The sequence below is a fragment of the Oryctolagus cuniculus genome, chromosome 15 (genome assembly GCF_964237555.1).
Source record: "Oryctolagus cuniculus chromosome 15, mOryCun1.1, whole genome shotgun sequence".
Classification (NCBI taxonomy): domain Eukaryota; kingdom Metazoa; phylum Chordata; class Mammalia; order Lagomorpha; family Leporidae; genus Oryctolagus; species Oryctolagus cuniculus.
This window is the reverse complement of record NC_091446.1, coordinates 50,740,270-50,763,474: the sequence shown is the minus strand read 5'-3', so window position 1 is coordinate 50,763,474 and position 23,205 is coordinate 50,740,270. Positions and strand designations below refer to the sequence as shown.

Here is a 23,205-nt window from a genome sequence, read left to right as displayed (position 1 = left end):
GCTATTAAATTGTGATTAATCTTTAAAGAAAATAACAAGAAGTCCTAGTTTAGAGTTGGTAAGGTGACAGAAAATTTTTAAAAATTCAGATTTGCTACTTTGTAAATAGCCACTTAAAATGTTAAAACTAAGGAAAAATTATAGGCAAAACAGTCAAGACCCAGATGCACTGAAACTCTATTATACAACCATGGTCAAAGTGTCAATCATTTTCCAATGATGAACAGAACTGCTGATTCTACTGCAGAACTCCAATTTTACAATACCATCAATTGGACTGCAATTTGAGTCCAGTTCACACTGACCACCAATAAATAGCTATGATATGAATAACTTTGGCTTTTAAATCTGAGACAAAAATTAATATCCCTCATCTTCTCATCTTAAATAAGAACTGTGGGAGAGCAAGTTATTGTTTGTCAATTACTAAAACAAGTCAGATAACACGGTGACAAGAGAAATGAAAAACTATAATGTGGTATTATTTCTCATTTTTTTAAAAGTACCTGTTCTAAATGTCTCAGAGTTGCCCTTGTACTCTGTCCCCCAGCACGATTTTGTCCTTCGAAACTGATGTGCAAAGTAAAATGTTAATCTTCCCTGAGTTTAGGGGGTAGATGAACAGGGCAATAAAGAAAAAAATGAAGAGTTGTATGAGAGAACTTCATAAAGTCTGTTTTGGTGCAAATAAATCTTGAAATCAATGCATTTTTTCATAATACATATTTTTCATGAACTTTATGAATATCAGTTACATATATGGATTCCAAAGCTGGTTTGCACCAGAATAAACTTTTTAAATTTCATTTTCCACAAACCCTTTGACATCCCTGGATATATAGTTTACATAAGCAAATAAATGTATAAAGCTTGTACTTCAGAAATGATATTTTTGAGACAGCTGAGGAATGATGATGAGGCTGCCCTGACAACGTGTATCACTGATCATCATATGTGTAACTTTGAGTCCAGAATCCAATCTGAATATGGTTTTTTAAACTATTCTTCAAAGCATTCAGGACTTCAAGATGTGGGATCCTAAACTGCCAAAAGACTGCTGCCCCCTCCCCCGACTTTTGAATTTACTATTTTAAAGGGCAACTGATGCTGTCAGAACTAAGCAAAAACAATATGCCCAAAGTGGTGATCTGACTATTTGGCCATTATCAAACTAAGATTTTTAGTTCATTGTGAGAATTTGTGCTCTATCCTCAGGAGTCTGGTTGTACAATTCAGAGGTAAGCAAAGGCAAACAAGAGTTAGGCAAGTTTCAAAAACTTTAATAAAGAAAAAAAGACACTTTCAAAAATAAATGCCACACAAATGAAAAGTTTAAAAAAAAGAGTGAAAGATACTCAAGAAACAAAACCCTTTACTATCAAAATATACTAAATACTTAAATCTAAAGATGTTGAGTGTTCAAATTCAGGGCAAATGTAGCTTATATATATAGCCAGTGAAGTAGTATTTTTCACATTATGGCTATTTCAAGACATCACTTAATAAAGTTGCTTTTTAAGACTATATGTTCTTAAACATCCATTTCACAACTCATTTAATTATTTTACATTCATTTTTAAAAACACATAATTTCTAACAACAAGGTTATTTTGTGCTTTAATAAAATAGTGAACCATGATCAAATACTCAAGTGATTTAAATCCTTTGTTAACAACTACACCCATCACAGATTCCTGCACACTTACACAGCTACTACAATAATCAAGAGCTACAACTGTTCTTAAAAATGACACTCACTCAAGTTTGATAAGCATGCTAAACACTAAAGAGATGTATTTTTCTCAAGTTAAAACATTGGAGCTTTCTAGATTTTCTTAAAATCTACAATCTGCTAATTTAAAGCATTTTTAACTGGCAATTTATAAAAACAGAAGGAAGCATCTATTTAGGATTTTCTTTGTAACTTCTATAATAAAAAATGTTTTTCAAATTGTGATGGCATTAAAATTCTGCTTTAGAAATTTCAGATTTTAAAATGTTAAGAATTACACTGCCTATTACATCTAGAAGAGCATTTTTTTGAATTAATCTAGTGATTCCTCGGGTCTACAAACACAATTTTCTTCATGGTGGGTGACACTGCCTTATACTCACTTAAAGGCCTTTGCAATAATCCATTTTAGATGTGATTTAAGACAAACTCCATCTTCTAAATTCTCCTCTACAAGAGACGAAAGTATACTATCTTATAGATACACAATTTAATAAAGAGATACTAACCTAAAGCAATAAAGTTTATAATTAATGGTGATTAATGCCAAACACAACAGACTTCATAGTCACAATTTGGAAGTAATTTTCATGCAAAATTTTACACAGAGCTTTAATCCTTACTTATAAAGTAATTTTCACTTTTTTAAGTAATCAAGACAAATAGTAGAAAAAGCATTTTATTTATATGGAAAAAGCTACAGTAAGATCTGTAAAAGGTGTCAATATAATATTGCCTATACAGAAAAAAATTCAAATGTGAATAGCAACAAATAAAAGTTATACATCTTCCTACTTAGCAGTGCAATTAATTCACATTGCAATAAAGTTAAGTCAAGTATACAAAATCAAAACAAGTGTTTCTCCATAATCAGTATACTCAAAATTACAGTGTAAAGATCATTTCAGGTTTAAGAAATTTGCGATCAATCTACAGAATATCCTAAGACAAGGGAGACACAGTTAATTCATTTAATTATCAGCTGTTGGGTTTTTTCAATACTGTTCACAGGAAAAAAGTAATGAGTTGACACACATGTAAATAGAATATATTTAGTCTATACAGTAAAAAAATACAAATTATAAAGTGAGCTAACAAAGAATGAAATCTGAATACAGATTTATAAAAGTGACGACATCTTAGACAACACATACAGTATTTCTCATGTAAAAACATCTAGTTTCAGCAAAAAATAATTTGGTTGCTTTTCAGCTGCATTGTAGATCTTGTAAGCTGAAGATGCAGATGTCCAAGTATCTTAAATACCATAATAAATGTCTTTCTCAATGCATACAAAATGATAAATGCTCTCATCACAGTCTTAAGGGTATTTTTGGAAGTTTGTTTTGTCTTGCTTCAGAAAACACACTTAAGATGGGTAAAAATCAAAGAGTTTCATGGTACAATGAAACAGTAAACAGTGCTCAATTTACTGCTAATGATGAAAAAAACCTAGATTTTACAGTACTCTGGTATATATGAAAAAAAAATTTTTCATTTTACATTGCATATTTCTGAGTCCATTCTCTTGCATGTCTGTTGTATCTGTAGGCACACAAAAGGGATACAGTAAAAATATACAAATTTAATCTTTCAGAAGCATTTGTGAATAGAAATGTATATTCTATTTCTCTTGCTTAACTGCAATAATCACACATACACTAATTGCTGGGTCAATGTGACTTACAGTCGTGCATAAATAAAACAGAAAACTAAATCACTTTTTAGCTCATGGCTTTCTGTACAACCTATATCAAAAAAGCTAAAATATAAAAAACACAATGTAAAAACCAAATTCCAACAACAATCTGTAAAAGCCAACTCTGAAAAGGATTACTTGGAAATTACAAATGAACCTACAGTCCTAGCAAAATGAAGCAGCTTGAAAATTAAGTCAATTAAGGCAGTTTGGGTGAGTATGGAAAGAACTTCCCTTCCTGGCATAAGATAGGGAATATAATATTCAATATTTTCCAGTGGTTAAATTCTTTCATTTTTAATTTATCACCTAGAATTATATATGTTCATAGTTAATGTGCAAACACAGAACACATTCTGCTAACAGCAACTGGAAGGAACTATGTATTTTGCAAAAAGACTTGGAGTTTAAAAGGAAAAGTTTACTACCTCAAAAAAAGATAAACAAAATAAGCACAATTAAATGTTCTTAAAAAATATTGATAAACCTCATATTTTGGCAAACTATTAGAAATGCACCCAAGTAGAAACCAATATAAGTAAATACTTACTTTTCTTTGTCTGATTTATATATTTGTGCAATATCTGGTACTAAAGGGTCATCTGGATTAGGATCACAAAGTAGAGAACATATGGACAATAAAACTAGATTTAAAAGAGAATAGCATGTTAGATAACAGTCTTCTACTTTATACAAATTATGTTTGTGAAAATAATTTTACTGAATACAGTTACTGAACTTATAAATACAAAATAAAATGAACACATCAACTACATTTTATACTAACTTTGCTTGATAGCACAATATCTTTAACTTTTAACTACCCCAGAATGTATATAACATAAAATTATACCATTTGCAGTTGTAAACTTTATCTAAAGGTGACAGAGTTTAATGTGAACCTCTGGAATACCTCCTAACAATCTTTAAACTCAAGCGTTCTCTACAAAGCAATCACATTACAATTAACAGTTCAAACTAGTTTGGATATTGTACTTGTGTGCTCTCTTTTACTCTGGCTCTGTACTATCAACAAAGAAGGAGGATTTGTAAGATTTTTTCCAATGAGTCTTTCATTCTATGTACCTTATTTGTATTCTGTTATTTAAAAATAGTAAAATAAATGTATATACGAACAGCTATTTTTAAATAACTTGTTACGACATAAATGAAAATTAAAGCACTAGTGCAGATAGATGGCTATGCTCAAAAGAAATACAAACATCTAAGTATCTGAAACTGGAGGAACAGGGATGTAGGTTCCTCACTTGCTTCTACTGCTTGCCACCAACTCTGAGACGGTGTGTGGAACCTTTCAAACAAACCCCATTCCCACCTTCCCTCTTCTACTACCATCCTTTATCTTTTCTTACTTTTTTCAAGTCTAAAGGTGGGTATCTGCAGGGTCTTCAAATAGTTCAGGGAAAATGTGCATTATATTTTAATTCCATTCCCCATGAATTTTTTGAAGTACCCTTGTATAGAGCAGAGCTGACTCCTAAATGACGAGAAAAGGGGGTACTAAGGACTAAGGGAAAAAAACTAATATTTTATTCATCTTCCTGATCTTCTACCTACCCAGTGAAACTTGAAGATTTTCTGGGCTCACTTACATCTCCAGAATACTTCCAGACTAGACCCACGAGAAAAAGCCAAACAAGATATTTAAAATACAGGACAGTGAAAAATGTACAATTGAGCAAGTCAGGAGCTATCCTGTAAAATAAGCAAGAGTGAAAGAAGTTCTTCCACAGTCCACCACTGCTGCCAGGGGCCTTCTGCTCGGGCTTCATTATCATGCACACAAACCAATTGTTTAAGATAAGGAAAAAGGTAACAGTAAACACTGATTTCAAAGTTTGTTATTTGCCAGGTGCATAGTGACCCTACTACAGCATAGTACTATTTGAATTTTCGAAGGACAGATTTCCAGAAGCCAACATTCTATTCTTTGTAGAGAAAGGTATTCAGCATCCTGGCGGTCTGCCATTTCTTTCAAATGCATAAGGACTTAGTTATTCATGCCAAATAACACTCATTATGTGACACCACTCCAGAAAACAGTTTACCAATTTGAATAACCTTTTGACACAGAAGCATTGGTATAACCAGTACATGACACTTACACTTTGTGAAAGGTTTTAAAATGGATACTGGAATCCATCTGAATATTTTAAATGAGCATTTTAGGTCAGAAAAACAACTGTACATAAATAATTGACCTTAAGGGCCATTATTTTTCTAATACTTGAAACAGGTTGTTAACTCTGCTTCCTATAAAACCTCATCACTTTTTTATAAAAACATTTCAATATTCAGGTAGGATTTATTTATTTAATTAAAAAAAAAAAAAGAAATGACCACAAATTCTTTCCATGACTTTTTTTTTTAAATAAATTGTTTGCACCCAAATTAGGAGCAACTCCACAGGAGGAGACATTCCACTCTCAGAGGCACAAAACACTGCCCAAGGGTTCTTGCCCCTAACACACCAAAACAGTGCTTAGAGCCAAACCTCAACAAAAACAGTGCTTGCTCTTCCAACAGTGTAACACCATCACAGGCATCATACAAGCCTGGACAGCTTGACAGCTGCTGGATTCAATGACTCTTTTAAGAGAAACAATTTAATTTTTTAAAAAGGGGAAATGTGGTAGTTACTTCAGGGGCAGATGTTTCTAATGCAAACTATCAGACTCTCTTCTGTTAGAGAAACAAGACAGAAATACAAAGTGCTGCTACAGTGAACACTACTAGTTAATGAAACAAAAATGGCTTCAGAGCTCCTATGTACTCTTATGTATCTGGCAATTGGGGCCAACTCTGTGGCACAGCGGGTTAACACCCTGGCCAGAAGCGCCAGCATCGCATATGGGCACCGGTTTGAGACCCAGCTGCTCCACTTCCCATCCAGCTCTCTGCTGTGGCCTGGGAGAGCAGTAGAAGATGGCCCAAGTCTTTGGGCCCCTGCACCCGCATGGGAGACCCAGAAGAAGCTCCTGATGGGGGCAGCTCTGGCCATTGCGGCCAATTGGGAGTGAACCATCAGATGGAAGACCTCTCTTTCTGCCTCTCTTCTCTTTGTGTAACTCTGACTTTCAAATAAATAAATAAATCTCAAAAAAAAAAAAAAAAAAAAAAAAACACACAACAACAACAACAACCAGATCTGGCAATTAAGCAGAGAATCGTGCTACAGATCTGGGAGAGTCAAGAATCAGTCTGGATGTCATGTCAGTCATTATGATACTATCATTTATTCTAAGTTTAGACTGACATGCTCCATGTACTGATTGCATTATTCTAAAAGGGAAATAATGTCTGTTCAAAATTTCTTATTTTATCAGCCAAATATAAAACTTTTGTAAGAGGTAAAACAACCATAAAACTTAACTCATTATTGTCAATAGTTCTAGTTAATGAATGGCATAATTGGTTCCAGAATATCCGTGCTACTATCTCTTACCCTCTCTCTTTTTTTGTAAGACAAACTCCAAGCTAAGAGAGTAAAATCTCTATAGGCTTATCCCCAAATTTCTAGTTCTATTATTGTTACTATCATCTTATTTCATCACTTGGATTTGCACATCCACATCTGCCATCCACCCCCATCCCCAAGCTAAGTGCTAAAAGTCAGAGCAACAGAAGAGCCGTGAGAGTGAACCAAAAATCAAAACAGGAGAAAGCGCAGCAGATCAGTTGTTTAAAGCTTTGATCCTTAGGTGCAGGCACTGTGGCACAGTGGGTTAAGCCACCGCCTGCAATGCTGGCATCACATCTGGGTGCGGTTCATTTCCTGGCTGCTCCACTTCTGATCCAGCTCCTTGCTAATGGCCTGTGAAAAGCAGTGGAGGATAGCCCAAGTGTTTGGGCCCCTGCCACCCATGTGGGAGATCTGGATCCTGGCGAGTGAACCAGAGGGTAAAAGGCTCCTCTCTTTCAAATAAATAAATAAATCTTTAAAAAACACTTTGGTTCCTAAATACTTTAATTTTTCTGGTCTTACTTTTATCAAGCTTTTTAAATCTAATAAATGAAATTACCTTTTGATACAGTCAGGGCTGGTGACCACTGCGACCTCAGGATATCGAGACAAATACTTCCATTACTGTTTATATTTGGATGGTAAATTTTTGTTGTGAAAGCAATCTAAATATAAAACAAAACACAACAACAAAAACGTTACAATCCATATGCTAGGAACAAAACAGAAATAGCATGCTCTGTGGTAAAATACCCACAATTTTCATGGCTGTGGAGGAGAAATACGTTCAACAGAAACTGAGCATCTACATGGTGCTGTGTGATGTTCTAGCTACAGGAAATTTAAAAACAATTAAGTCAGTTTCCCTCCACAACAAATTACCAAGTACTTGCAGAGTGTAATCAGTAAGTCTGTAATAGCTGGTATGACTGGTTGAGGGGCAGCTAGAATCATTAACCAAGGCTTTCATCAGACCTTGAAGTAGTAATTCTTCTCTTGATTATCAGTGATACTTGGAAGGCACACTAAAAACAAGACGCTGATTCTGTTCTAGGGAATGGTCAAGAGGCCTCAGCTTGTCCTAAGAAACCCACCAAGAATCCTAATCTTCCACAAGGGTTACTGTCATGTCATTTTATATATACAGTGTTAATCAGGCTTTTAAAAATCGGAAATAGTTATATCCTGAGTGAAAGAATCTGCTTACTTTTTCCCCCTCCTTTATATTCTCACCATTTGTTTCTTCTTTAGATCTTCAAAATTAAGTGTTTAAATAAGAATGTGCTTTTACCTGACCCACTAAAATGAATAAAGGAACTGGCATATTTACTTCTTTATTCCCCAACGTAGCAGAACATGGCAGGCACTCAATAAATATTTGTTGAAAACTAAGAAGGGTTGAGCTTGGAAAGAAAAATCCCATGAATAGACAGGTCTGATCTCTGACCATAAAACTTCCCGAACTACAGATAGCTATTAAGCAAGGAAAGGAAGGCAAGGAAGTTAACGTATAGCATAACAGACAGGCCCTTCTGTTTTAGAGATAATACAATTTCTGAGTAAGAAATTGTATGTAAGATTCAGTAGCTTTAAAAATCAGTTTGAGCATGTTAATGTACCCACAGTCTTTGACATCAGAAACTATTTGTGGATACAGAATAAAACACCTGACACGAGAGCCGTATAAGTCATAAACACAAACATACCTTTGGTGGTTTAAAAGGATAATCTGTTGGAAAATGTACGGTGAGGAAGAAGACTCCACCTTGATATGCACTATCGGGCTGCAATGATACGACACTGGCATCAGTATTTGATTTCTGTATTTAGTTCATAATTTACAATGATTTCTCTAAATATTTTCAGGTTGACAGAAATGCAATCACCGTGTCACACATTCAAATCATTTACCTTGAGGTTTTCCTTCACAAATATGAAGAAAAATTTTCCAACAATCATGCTGACATCACAAAGTATAAGATAAAACAAAATTAGGACACACACAGTGCTGTGACTCGTCCAAACAAATCTATTTATTAAAAATATTTTTAAAGATCAATATACATACAAGAATACTGTAAGGAAAGAGAATTTTCTGCAGTAGTAAACAATATGAAAAGAGCTGAGGCTAGTATTTACCTTCTTATATATATAAAATTTAAGTTCTAATGTTCCCTTAAGGGCCAAGAATAGAGGTGAATTGAAGAGACCAAATTACACAATTTATCCTTCCATTCTTCATTCAGTAACAGTTTATAATTAGCTATCAACTTTATAAGAGGAGTTTGGCTATCTATCTTTATGACCATCATAAACTATAACATTCCAAGCAATTAAAAAGAAGTTGAAAAAAGAAAAATGGTAGCAAAATATACCTAAAATTCTAATTTGACTCTTCATATTTAATTAAATACATCATGTTATATTAACATTTTAGTAACCACAGCAAAACTATCATTACTTCCTTCTTAAGTTTCTGCATATAAATTAGAGGACTATACCATGCAATTATTCTTACTTATACATGTTGTTTAGTTCTAGTTCACCAAAAATCATAAGGAATGAAGAAAATATAAGCAAATTACAATGACAGATATGGTTTGCTTAGATATTCAAAGGGTACTACACACTTTACTAAAATAAGGGACATATGAATAATTATAAGCATTTACCAAAGGTATTTGTGAAGGGCTACAACTCAGATGGTTAGGGTGGCCCTTTAAATGATAGTATTTTGATGGGTCTCAGTAACTAATGAAAAACAAACAGAAATCATTGGATTCTTATTTGAAGGTTGTTATATGATACACTTTACCTTTTAAAAAACAATGTAACAATTAGTAATTTGACACAATTGCCCAGGAAGCCTGCACTAAAATTCAGTAGTTTTATTTTTTAAAAGTTAAACACAAGGTAATAGGATAAAACTCTGTAATTCACTAGATAAAGCTCCTGCAGGGGAGGGCGGGATACGATGCTCACAGAAACATGTTACTAATGTATCTCAGCAGATTAAAGTCATCAGTGCCCATTCTTGACAGTCAGGTTTTTGCTCACAGAAATGCCTGTTTCAAGTCACAACTGTCTCTCTGGTAATGCAAGAAGTAATTTATTTTATTTTATTTTTTTATTTTTTGACAGGCAGAGTGGACAGTGAGAGAGAGAGAGACAGAGAGAAAGGTCTTCCTTTGCCGTTGGTTCACCCTCCAATGGCCGCCGCGGCTGGCGCGCTACAGCCGGTGCACCGCGCTGATCCGAAGCCAGGAGCCAGGTGCTTCTCCTGGCCTCCCATGGGGTGCAGGGCCCAAGCACTTGGGCCATCCTCCACTGCACTCCCTGGCCACAGCAGAGAGCTGGCCTGGAAGAGGGGTAACCGGGACAGAATCCGGCGCCCCAACCAGGACTAGAACCCGGTGTGCCGGCGCTGCAAGACGGAGGATTAGCCTAGTGAGCCGCGGCGCTGGCCGAAAGAAGTAATTTTTAAAAGGAAATAAATATTAAGAGGAGTCAGCTATAAAATACTAAATAATTCTGAGTTCAGGACAAACAATAAAATTAAAAGCTGCACATAAATAAGTGGTAAAGACAGACCTGTTACACTATTTATCAATTTTCTTCCACAAAAAAGAACAATGACGAAACAAACTGCAAATTGATGCTTGTCATTTGTAGAAATTCCATCACTGGGTTAATTAACTTCTAACCTACTGTGGATGTGAGATAATTATGCTTAGTTATGAACAACTGACTCACTGCATTTAAATGAAATAAAAAAGCATACACAAAGCCTGCTTGTAAATACCATCTATAACGATCAAGGATTTGGCAAAGAAAAACATCACAGTGATCCTGGCAAGTATATGCTATAGAATGCTATAGAAAATCATCATTAACTCCTTTTTGCTTCTTGGGTGACACAGAGCACAAGGAAATTCAACCTTAGTTGCAAACATCTGACAAAGGTGAAATGGCAACAGTGAGGTATGGCTGAGGGGATTAATTTCACAAATATGAATCATACTTACAGGCCCCATAATAGTTGCTTGCCAGTGGAACACTGAAACAAAGAAAGAAGTTTGGGAGTCATTAACAAACATTCAAAGCTGTATTTTTAACAGTAGCAAATCTTAGAAATAGAGTAAAGCTTACAGTCATCTCCCACAGGGCCAGCGGAACAGTGAGCCGGTGGATCACGCTGTAGATCACTTAATTCCTGAGGGAAAGCAAAAATATTTAATTTTTTCCCCAACAAAACAAGTATGATAATCCATTAAGACACACACTACTAACTTTCCTTTAAAATATTTTAGGCAGTTTTCTTATGCACAATAAGAAAACATAAAATGTACTTTCATTGGTAGAGTATAGAATAAGGTATTAACTTCTTTTGTATGACAGCTTCAAACCTTGAAAAGATTAAATGGATTAAAACACTGTCTTTCTTTAACAACCCTAAAACAAAAATATTTAATGAGCATCCTTACGTCTTTGTGAACAGTGAGTAGGTAACTTATTTAAAATCCCTAAAGCTTATAATCTAATGAAGCAGAGTAAATGGCTACAAGAGGTGGATATTTAAGGTAAATCTGAAGGTTAAGCAGAAGGAGACAACAGAAGTCAGGCCATGTTTTCATATGCCGTTCCCTGCTCTCTCGGAATCACAGAAGGAGCTGGCCAGCCCTGGGTTGGAATTCCCAGTCCCAACATAACCAGCTTCAGGGCTTTGGGAAATTCCTTAACTTCCTTGGTGTCAGCTGGGAAGAAACTGATCATCCTCAAATAGGAATGTATAAATTCAAAATACAGGAATGTAACTGAAGAACCCAATTTAGCCTGGAAAATCAAGAAATGTCTTTGACAAAGTAGTATTTCAGCTGAAATCTCAATGACTAGGAGGTTAGTTCTGGGGGAAAATGAGGGAGATTGCACGGTAGAGTGACCTCAGATGAGGTTGGAAAGCTTAACAGGCAAAAGCCATGTAGAAAACACAATGACCAATACATACTGTGTTTAAAGATTTGGGGTTGTATACTGTGTGCACCAGGACAGGTTTTAAGAAATGGCATGCTGTGATTTAAAGAACAATTCTGGATGGATTAGGAATGGAAAAGGCAAGAAGCGACAAGACTAGTTACTACAGGCAAGAGAAACAGGGCTTACAGTGGAAAAGAGGCCATGAGATCAAAGTGGTGGATCTGAAATACTTTGAGGGCCCGCCTATCACTGCTTTGTATGATGAGAAATTACATACATAGCGTGAGGTCACAGAGAAGTATGATGACCAGTGAATGCTAACATTTACCCAGTGTTAGTCATCCCAACAACCCTCAGAGGGAGATGTTTGGTTTCCCATTTTACAGATGAAGAGTAAAGGTCATGTTGTACGCTCATGTAACTAAGGGTGGAAATGGGTCTTAAGCCTAGGCACTTAAGCTATGTACTCATAGCTTCACATATGTACAGTATGCCATTTATTGACAGGGAACACTATTAAGACGAGCTGATTTGGAGGATAGACATACTGAATGTGTGTGATCCCTGTGATAGCAAGAAAATAAATGTATTCAACATACAGGTCTGGATATTAAAAAGGATGAGGTTAGAAATCAGAAAATATTGTAGACATTTGGTATTTAAAACCGTGGAAGAAATGGGATGGGATAGGGAGGAAATTTACCTGTGTCCCAAATCATAGTGCCTGGGTTCAATACCTGACTCCAGCTCCAGACTCCAGCTTCCTGCTAGCATATACCCTGGGAGGTGACAGGCAATGGTTCAATTTATTGGGTTCCTGCCACCCACATAAAAGACCTGGATTTTGATACTGGTTCGGCTCAGCGCTGGTCATTATGGACAGTTGGGGAATGATCCAATGCATAGATTCTCTTTCTCTCTGTCTCTCTCTGCCTCATAAATAAACACATAGAGGGAATGACATAAACATTTTTGTGGGAATATTTAACGAGGGTACTTGAAAAAATTTGTGGAAAATGGGAATTGCGGCCGGCATTGTGGTACAATGAGTTAAGCCCCTGCCTGTGGAACTAGCATCCTATATGGGCACCAGTTGGAGTCCCGGCTGCTCCACTCTGATCCAGTTCACCACTAATGCACCTGAGAAAACAATGGAAGATGTCCTGAGTACTAGGGCCCCTGCAACCCACATGGGAGACCTGGATGGAGTTCTAGGCTCATATCTTCAGTCATTGTGGACATCTGGGGCATGAACTAGCAGATAGAAGATTCTTTTGTCTCTCTAACTCTGCCTTTCAAATAAATAAATAAATCTAAAAAAAAATAAAATAAAATAACAGGCCAGCGCTATGGTGTAGTGGGCTAAGCCTCTACCTGCATCCCATATGGGCACTGGTTCATATCCTGGCTGGTCCTCTTTCAATTCAGCTCTCTGCTATGGTCTGGGAAAGCAGTAGATGATGGCCCAGTCCTTGAGCCCTGGCACCAGCATGGGAGACCCGGAAGAAGCTCCTGGCTCCTGGCTTCAGATCTGCCCAGCTCTGGTTGTTGTGGCCATTTGGGGAGTGAATGAGCGGATGGAAGACCTTTCTCTCTTTCTCCTTCCCTTCTCTCTGTCTTGTAACTCTGCCTATCAAATAAATAAATAAAATCTTTAAAAGAAAAAATAAAGTAAAATAAAATGGGAAAATGGAATTAAGACGTTTATTTTGCTGTTAGAGCTGGGCTAGACCGAATCTAGGAGCCTTCCGATGTGGGCGGTAGGGACCCAAGGACTGCTGCTTCCCTGGGGGTGGGAGGGGGTGGGGGAGATAACAGGAAACTGGACTGGAACAGCCAGGACTCGATCCAAGCACTCTGATACAGGATTTGAGCATCCCAAGCAGCCACTGCTCACTGTGTCATATACCTGCCCCGCCATGAACTTTTTGAAGACCCTTAGTATAAAGTAAATACTGCTTTTTATTAAATCAAAGAGTTTTTATTTTTATTTTTTTTTATTTTTTGACAGGCAGAGTGGACAGTGAGAGACAGAGACAGAGAGAAAGGTCTTCCTTTGCCGCTGGTTCACCTTCCAATGGCCGCCGCGGCCTGCGCGCTGCGGCCAGCGCACCACGCTGATCTGATGGCAGGAGCCAGGTACTTCTCCTGGTCTCCCATAGGGTGCAGGGCCCAAGCACCTGGGCCATCCTCCACTGCACTCCCTGGCCACAGCAGAGAGCTGGCCTGGAAGAGGGGCAACCGGGACAGAATCTGGCGCCCCGACCGGGACTAGAACCTGGTGTGCCGGCGCCGCAAGGCGGAGGATTAGCCTAGTGAGCTGCGGCGCCGGCCTTTCAAAGAGTTTTTTTTTTTGACAGATAGAGTTACAGACAGTGAGAGAGAGAGACAGAGAGAAAAGTCTTCCATCCACTGGTTCACTCTCCAAGTAGCCACAATGGCTGGATTACTCTGATCCTAAGCCAGGAGCCAGGTGATTCCTCCTGGTCTCCCATGGGGTGCAGGGCCCAAGCACTTGGGCCATCCTCCGCTGCCTTCCCAGGCCACAGCAGAGAGCTGGACTGGAAGAGGAGCAACCGGAACTAGAACCTAGTGCCCATATGGGATGCCGGCGCTGCAGGCGGAAGATTAACCAAGTGAGCCATGGCGCTGGCATCCCCCCCCCACCTTTTTTTAAGAGATTGTTGACAGTAAATCACATTCTTATTTTATACACTAGTAATGAAGGAAAAATGTTTCCAATTAATTTTAAGACACCATCCAATTCTAAGAAGCACACAGACTTCAAAAATGCTAAAATACGAAAGACGTGCACTTTAGAATCACTGCACTTTGGTAATTATAGCAATGAGTTCTGTGCTCTGATACAGAAAAACAAGGGAGACGACATGCTTGGGAAAGGCTTTCTTAAGAAAGTGATATGTGAGCTAAGTAACTGAGCCAAGTGCAAGCTCAGGTCTCCTCTTTCCAAGTCAGGTCTTCTTTTCCAGTGTACCTTGGGACTTTCATTTTTGTCATTTTTTTTTAACAGCTAATGCTATATTTTCCTTCCTAACAAGACTAACACAATTAGCTATGTCTTCTGTCCATGCACAATTAAGCACAAATGTGTTTATTTTGGTACAAAAAATTTTAAATCAATGCCTAGTTTCTACAGACTTGTATTTAAAGACCCCTTATACAGGAAAGGATGCGAGTCCATAGTGATTAAAAGCAAGGCTTTGAAGCCTCTCCCCACCAAAAAATAAGAACAGACCAGTGGGAAACCTATGTTTTGAAAGTTTGCTTGTTGATTTATTTATTTTTTATTTGAAACAGAGTTAGAGAGGGAGAGGCAGAGAATCTTCCATTTGTCACTCCTCAAATGGACCAACACCTGGGGCTGGGCCAGGCCAAAGACAAAAACCTTGAACACCATCCAGGTCTCCCATGTGGTTGGCAGGGGCCCAACCACTTGGGCCATCCTTCACTGCCCTCCCAGACACCTCAACAGGGAGCTGGAGCAGAAGAGGAAGTGAAGCTGCTGGAACTCAAACCAATACTCATGTGGGATGCCGGCATCACAGGCACAGCTCAATCTACTGTGCCACAAAGCCAGCCCCAAGGATCTGAAGTTCAAGTTTGGGTGTTACCATTCTCTTGTCACATGATTTTGGGAAAAATCATTATTTTCCCTCTCTAAAGCTTAGCTTTTTTTTTTTTTAAGATTTTATTTATTTATTTGAGAGGTAGAGTTATAGACAATGAGAGAGAGAGACAGAGAGAAAGGTCTTCCATCTGTTGGTTCACTCCCCAAATGGCCACAATGGCTGGAGCTGCACCCATCCAAAGCCAGGAGCCAGGAGCTTCTTCTGGGTCTCCCATGTGGGTGCAGGAGCCCAAGAACTTGGGCCATCTTCTGCTGCTTTCCCAGGCCATAGCAGAGAGCTGGATCGTAAGAGGAGCAGCCAGGACTAGAACCGGCACCCATATGGGATGCCGGCGCTGCAGGCGGAGGATTAACCTACTGCACCAGCCTCAAGCTTAGCTTTCTTTTATGTAAACGGCATTACTAATTTCACTCATAGCTTTTATGACAATAACATAAAATAATACATGTCATGTGTATAGCACAGTTGTTAACACACAGTAAATAGTCAAATGCATGTTGAGATAACATGGAACTCATCACAAACATGATTGCCTAGTTAAAGAATACAATTATTTAAATAGGCTAAAAGGTGGGGGGGGTGCAGATCCTAAATCACAGTCCCACTTTTGAATGTGCCTTAATACCAGTTTTCTAATTTAAGATTTTAAGAGATTGCTTCTGAGATTATTCAGCATGTTGAATTTCCAAAACACAGTACTAAATGGGACTTCTTTGCCCTCCCTTTTTCTTTGAATCAGAAAATGACAGTCTGTGATTGTGGTTTTAAAAAAATCATTAGTGATGTGCATGTATACATTTTCACAGAAACATTATGTGAATAAATCATACTTAAACAAAAATACATATAAACCATATTTGTTTACTGACAAAAAAAAAACACATCTTAGAATAGCCTCAAGCCATATTCAAATTTCAAATATCAGAATGTTTTACATGTCTCTTTAAACATCACACATAGGAATGGGTGTTCGGTACAACAGGCTAAGCTGCCACTTGGAATGCCAGTATCCCATATTGCAGGGCCTGGGTCAAGTCTTAGCTCCACTTGATTTCAGCTCCCTGCTAATGTGGACCCTGAGAGGTATTAGGTCATGTCTCAATTACATGAGACCCTGCTATCTATGTGGGAGATGAAGATTGAATTTAAGGCTTCTGGCTTGGTCTGGCCCAGCCCTGACTATTGCCTGCATTTTCTTTCACTCTCTCTCTCTCTCTCTCCCTCCCTCTCTCTCTCTGCCTGCCTTTCAAATCAACAATAGCAAATAAAAAATGTAAAAATAAAAAAATATATATTTTAAAAGTTACCTTGTTATTTCTTATGTCTACCTCTGTTGGAAGTTAGGACCAAAGAAAAGAAAGCAAACAGAAAAACTCCCATAAGGCTAGGTTCTTGTCTACATAAAAGCTCATCTGCTATAGGAAAGAGGCAGATGATAGTACATCAAACATACTTAACAACCACACTTTTCAGTAACTAAAAACTACAGTAGTGCTTTGGTAAACAGATTTACCCTTCCCAGACTTTTTAGGAGGGCCTAGATTCCTGATGTGCCATTCCTTTACTCTTCGTGTGTCTGGAAAACATGCCCCATTGTATGGCTTGGAAATATGGGGCATATGTGCAGACCAAATGACCAACAGAAAACAAAGGGCACATGACACACTCCTTAGTCTTGAATGTGGGAAAAAAAAGAATTGTAGAAAATTCTGATAAGTACTAATGAGTTAAAAATAATTAAAAAACAAAAACCCCACCTAAATAAATCGAATCCCACTCTTTCTGCTCTTAGTCTATTCAACAGCCAAGTTTTTTGGTAACAAAAGAAGTCAGGGATCATTTATATTTTGTTAATTTTCCCTTTTGATTTAGTTTACTCTTTTTTCCGAAACTGCTGTTTATATGTCTTATGCTTTCACTGCGGTAGCTGGCATTCTTATCTATCTACTTCTCATACAGTCACATGAGGTATTAAAAATGATTCAGTGATTCTTCCAATTATCCCAAAAGGAAATGGTAAGATTAGTTGTCTCTTCCCTTGCTCCTCTCCTCTTTTAAGACTGTAAGAATTAACACGGAATTATACAACTTGCTCAAGACCAAAGGATCCTCACAAAAGCCAAGGCTTAATGCCTTATTCCTTGATGCTAAGAAAAGTATCTCTGAAGAAAATGTATGATGCCTAGACTCCACTTCCTGAACACTACTTCCTATTCCACCACTACTCTGAAATCTTAGGTGCACCTTATAAGACAGCCTCCTAACAACTGATTCTTGAGCCCCTTTAGGCCTCTTGCCTCATTCTCTTCACGGCCATGTTTTTATAGCACGCTAATTAAAAGATCTCAAAGACAAAGCATTTAAATATCTTACCTATCTGCATATGTGTGTGTGTGTGTGTGTGTGTGTTACAAAAGCCAAACAGTGATTTGTAGGAAAAAACAGAGGCAGTGGGGCCAGCACTGTGGCGTAGCAGGTAAAGTTGCTGCCTGCAGTGCCAGCATCCCTACGCCCAATTTTACCTGTTCTTTTTCACAGTGGCCATGTTCTCAGGGCCACTTTCAAAAACATGAGTTTTAGAATTAAATCTGGAGCAAATCTGGTCTTGTTATGAATCTCTACTAGCTGTGTGACATTGGGCAATTTACAAAGCCTCAAGCTTGCCATTTGTAGTATGAGGATATTACTGATTACTCTGAAGACTGCATTGAAAATTAAAGAAAACACAGGCAAACCATCTAGTTTAATACTTGTCATGTATAACGGATACCTAATAAATGCTAATTTTTTTCCCATTCTTTCTTATTCTATCAAAATGTTTTTGAAACCAGAACTTTTAGGGCTGGCATTGTGGCACAGCAGGTTAAGGCACCACTTGCAATGCTGGCATCCCATATCACAGTATCACTTTGAGTTCCAGTTACTCCTCTTCTAATCCAGCTCCCTACCAATGTACGTGGGAAGGCACCAGATGATGTTCCAAGTGCTTCAGCCCCTACTACCCATGTGGGAGACTTGGAGGGAGTTCCTGGCTCCTGGCTCCAGCTTGGCCAAGCTCTATCTGTTGTGGAAATGCATTGAGTGAACCAATAGATAGAAGATTTAAATCTTTACTACCCACTACCCTGCCCTCTGTTACTCTGCCTTTCAAACAAACTAATTAAAAAAACAAACAGAACTTTTATAGTTTATTTAGTAATTGCTCCATAATACTTAGCACAATGACTTTCATATAGGTATTATTTGAGCCAAGTAATAAAACTTAATAATGTGATCAGCAGAATATATTTCTCAAATTTCAATCTTTTAGAAAGATATCTGATCAGATTTGTTCCCTTATACAGATAAGCAGATAAATATATAATTAAAATGTAACAGGTATTAAAAGGGAATCATGTACATCACTTAACACTGGGGTAACCTTTTAAACGACATGTGACAACTAAAAATGAATATCAAAAGAATAAATCATGAAGATCCTATGCCATTACAATTATTTTCAATTCACAGAATGTATAATATATTCTGGCAAAATATCCAAAGCATACAAAATTCTAATCAGAACTTTTTTTTTCTAGTTTAGAAGACCTCAAAACTTTAAATATTTCAGGCTGTGGTGTAGTAGGTTAAGCGTCTGCCTGAAGCACTGGCATCCCACATGAGCGCTGGCATCCACCAGTCCTAGCTGCTCCACTTCGAATCCAGCTCTCTGCTATGGCCTGGGAAAGCAGTGGAAGATGGCCCAAGTGCTTGGGCCCCTGCTCCGGTGTGGGAGACCCAGAAGAAGCTCCTGGCTTCAGATTGGCCCAGTTCTGGCTGTGTCAGCCATTTGGGGAGTGAACCAGTGGATAGAAGATCGATCGATCAATCTCTCTCTCTCTCTCTGTCTCCCCTTCTCTCTGTAACTCTGGTTTTCAAATAAATAAATAAACCTTTAAAAATATTTCATGCTTGTTGTTTATTTAGGATGCTGCTGATGTATTTTTTGGGACACAGCTTTGGACTGCTTTTCTAAGAGGAGTTTGGAGTTTATGTTGAGCTCATCTGGTGTCAAAATAAGTTGTAGTTGTCTTCTAACTGCTGGCAATCCTCAGTGACAGGGCTACCCACAGACAGGCCTGCTGCAGTCCATAGCACAGGATTTTATTTTTTATTTGTCTCATGCTCAGTTTAACCAGAAATTCCACATCCTTTTTAACAGGCATCTTTTTGATTTTATACTTTTTTTTTTCAAATATTTTATTTATTTATTTGAAAGGTAGAGTTACAGTGAGAGGTAGAGACAGAGAGAAAGTTCTTCTGTCCGTTGGTTTATTTCCCAATGGCCACAACGGTTGGAACTGCACCGATCTGAAGCCAGGAGCCACGTGCTTCTTCCTGGTCTCTCATGTGGGTTCAGGGGCACAAGGACTTGGGCCATCTTCTACTGTTCTTCCAGGCCATAGCAGAGAGCTGGATTGGAAGAGGAGCAGCTGAGACTAGAACCCGTGCCCATATGGGATTCCCGTGCTGCAAGCAGAGGATTAACCCACTGTGCCACGATGCTGGCCCCTTGATTTTATACTTTCATCCTAACTCTACTGTTTAGAAGGTTTTGTGTGTGTGTGTGTGTGTGTGTGTGTGTGTTTGACAGGCAGAGTGGACAGTGAGAGAGAGAGACAGAGAGAACCTTTGCCGTTGGTTCACCCTCCAATGGCCGCCACGGCCGGCCCGTTGCGACTGGCGCACCGCGCTGATCCGAAGCAGGAGCCAGGTGCTTCTTCTGGTCTCCCATGGGGTGCAGGGCCCAATCACTTGGACTATCCTCCACTGCACTCCCTGGCCACAGCAGAGAGCTGGCCTGGAAGAGGGGCAACCGGGACAGAATCCGGCACCCCGACCAGGACTAGAACCCGGTGTGCCGGCGCTGCAAGGCAGAGATTAGCCTAGTGAGCCACGGCGCTGGCCTTATTATTTAGAAGTTTTAAAAACTTCACATAATGGTATCAGATCATGATACCTGCCTACATTGTGATGTAGGGGGTAAAGCCATTGCCTGCAATGGCAACATCCCATGTGGGCACCATCCACGTCCCGGCTGCCCACTTCCAATCCAGTTCCCTGATAATGGTCTGGGACAAGCATCAGAAGATGGCCCAAGCTTCAGCCTGGCCTGGTGCTGGCTGTTCTGGCCATCTGAGGAATGAACCAAGATAGAACTCTGACTTTGGAAACAAATAAATCTTTTGAAAAAGATTATGATAGTAAGAAAAACCCTTACAAGTCATCACTCAGGCCTATCTGCTAAAGATTTGCCTGGAATATCAATAAAAGAGAACTCATCGGCGAAAAAAAAAGTTATCTTCGTAAGATGTAGTTTAAAAGGTACAGGAAAGAAGCCTTCCGCGATGTTAGAAGATACAGCAATAGTATCTCCAGGAAATCCATTTAAGAGTATTAATAAGCCCCCAGGGTCACCTTTTGAACATGTTCATCAACATTAAAAACATTCCCTAGGGGAGGCTTGGAAAGAAAGTTTCTCCTTAGACAAAAGTATAGCTGAGTTACCTAGTAAGAAACTAGCACAAAACGTCTTAACTTATACAAACGATCTACTAAATAACAAACACTGATAAACGAAACACTAAGAAGTAAAATTATAAGACCAAGTAAAATCAGGAAAGTCACAAGAGTTTACATCCACCCATTTAACTTATGGCGTACTTTAGTGCTTAAATGTAACTCTTGGGGCTGGCACTGTAGTATAGTGGGTTAAGGCCGCCATCTGCAGTGCTGACATCCCATATGGGCGCCCATCTGAGCCCTGGCTGCTCTACTTCCGAACCAGCATTCTTACTAAGGTGCATGGGAAACCCAAACAATGCTCCTGGCCCCTGGCTTCAGCCTGGCCCAGCCCTGGTCACTGTGGCCATTTGGGAAATGGACCAGTGGGTGGAACATCTCGGTCTCTCCCTCTCTCTAATTCTGACTTTTAAGTAAATAAATAACTCATATATAAATGTGTATATATATGTATATGTATAAACTCTTATTTGTTAAAAGGTCAAATGTTGGAAACAGAAAAAAATAATTCTTTATTACTATTTATTAGAAATGCAAATGCCAACAAAGACAAATGCCAACAAAAGCTGGGGCTGGGAAAGGCTAAGCCAGAAATCCAGAACTCAATTCAGGTCGCCCACATGGGTACCTGAAACCCAAATACTTGAGCCATTACCTGCTGTCTCCCAGGGTACACATTAGCAAGAAGCTGAAATCAGAAGTGGAACCAGAACTGGAACTCAGGCACTGTGATACAGGATATAGGCATCCCTTAGTGGTATCTTAACTGCTGTGCCAAATGCCTGCACAATGATATTTGTGGTTTTCTTTTATTTATTTATTTATTTATTTTTTATTTGACAGGTAGAGTTATAGACAGTGAGAGAGAGAGACAGAGAGAAAGGTCTTCCTTCTGTTGGTTCACCCCCCAAATGGCCGCTACAGCCGGCGCTGTGCAAATCTGAAGCCAGGAGCCAGGTGGCTCCTCCTGGTCTCTCCATGTGGGTCCCATGTGGGTGCAAGCAATTGGGCCATCCTCTACTGCCCTCCCGGGCCACAGCAAGAGCTGGACTGGAAGAGGAGCAACCGGGACCAGAACCCAGCGCCCATATGGGATGCTGGTGCTGCAGGCGGAGGATTAACCAAGTGAGCCACGGCGCAGGCCCATGATACTAGTTTTTTAAAAAAAGATTTATTTTAAAGGCAAGGTGACAGTAGGTGGTGGGGGAGAAAGGGGAGACACAGAGAGAGAGAGAGATCTTCCATTCATTGATTCACTCTGCAAAAGACTGTAACAGTCAGGTCTTGGCCAGGAGCCAGGACTTCTTCCAGGTCTCCCACGTGGATGGTAGGGGCCCAAGCACTTGGGCCATCTTCCGCTGCTCTTCCCAGGCCGCTAGCAGGGAACTGGATGTGAAATAGAGAAGTTGGGACACAAACCAGCACCCACATGGAAATGCCAGCATCATAGGTGGTGGCTTTACCTGCTCTGCCACAATGCTGGTCCCCAAATAGCACTTCTGATGTGGAAGCAAAAGTGATGTTGTCTGACATCTGAGCAGGACCATGAATACTTAAATTATTTTTACAATGTGGTAAAAATGGAGATAAACAAAAGTAAACCTGGAATTTAAAAATTAAAATGTGCAAACAGCAAACTGTAGTAGAGGAAAAGGAAAAAAAAATATCAATAAATAAACAGGGTCAACTAAGGTATCTTTAGGGAGAAAATTGACTTTGATCTCTTACAACAAAACATACAAAAATGAATTCTAAATAGATTATAGGTTTAAATGCAAAAGGTAAAATGATAAAGCTTTCCCTTTTTAAATTTTTATTCATTTATTTTATTTATTTGAGAAACTGACAAACAGAAGAGATCTTCCATCTGCTGGTTCACCTTCCAAATGCCTACAATAGCCAGGGCTGGGCCAGGTCAAAGCCAGAAGCTCAATCAGGGTCTGCCACGTGGGAGGCAGAAACCCAAAATCCGAGCCATCACCTGCTGCCTCCCAGGGTGTGCATTAGCAGGAAGCTGGAAATGAAAGCAGAGCTGGGACTTGAACTGAAACACTCTGATAAGGGATGTGAGTACTCCGAGCAATGTTTTGTTCTCTGTGCCCAA

The 23,205-nt window shown here is 38.9% G+C and overlaps 1 protein-coding gene and 1 non-coding gene across 2 annotated transcripts in view; both read right to left on the bottom strand.

Moving 5' to 3' along the window:
• Window positions 1–1,259: 1,259 nt before the first annotated feature.
• UBE2D1 (ubiquitin conjugating enzyme E2 D1) overlaps window positions 1,260–23,205 on the bottom strand; it is a 43,707-nt gene continuing 21,761 nt past the window's right edge. The window contains exons 2-7 of the mRNA XM_002718482.5: window positions 11,065–11,128; window positions 10,941–10,972; window positions 8,622–8,699; window positions 7,475–7,580; window positions 3,982–4,075; window positions 1,260–3,277 (exon numbers count right to left, since the gene is read on the bottom strand). Coding sequence (XP_002718528.1) covers window positions 3,232–3,277; window positions 3,982–4,075; window positions 7,475–7,580; window positions 8,622–8,699; window positions 10,941–10,972; window positions 11,065–11,128 — 420 coding nt within the window. The 3' untranslated portion in view covers window positions 1,260–3,231. The remainder of the gene's footprint in view (window positions 3,278–3,981; window positions 4,076–7,474; window positions 7,581–8,621; window positions 8,700–10,940; window positions 10,973–11,064; window positions 11,129–23,205) is intronic.
• Window positions 5,828–6,031, bottom strand: LOC127484330 (small nucleolar RNA SNORA74). Its single transcript, XR_007911196.2, has one exon. It is a non-coding gene; the product is annotated as a small nucleolar RNA SNORA74 (small nucleolar RNA).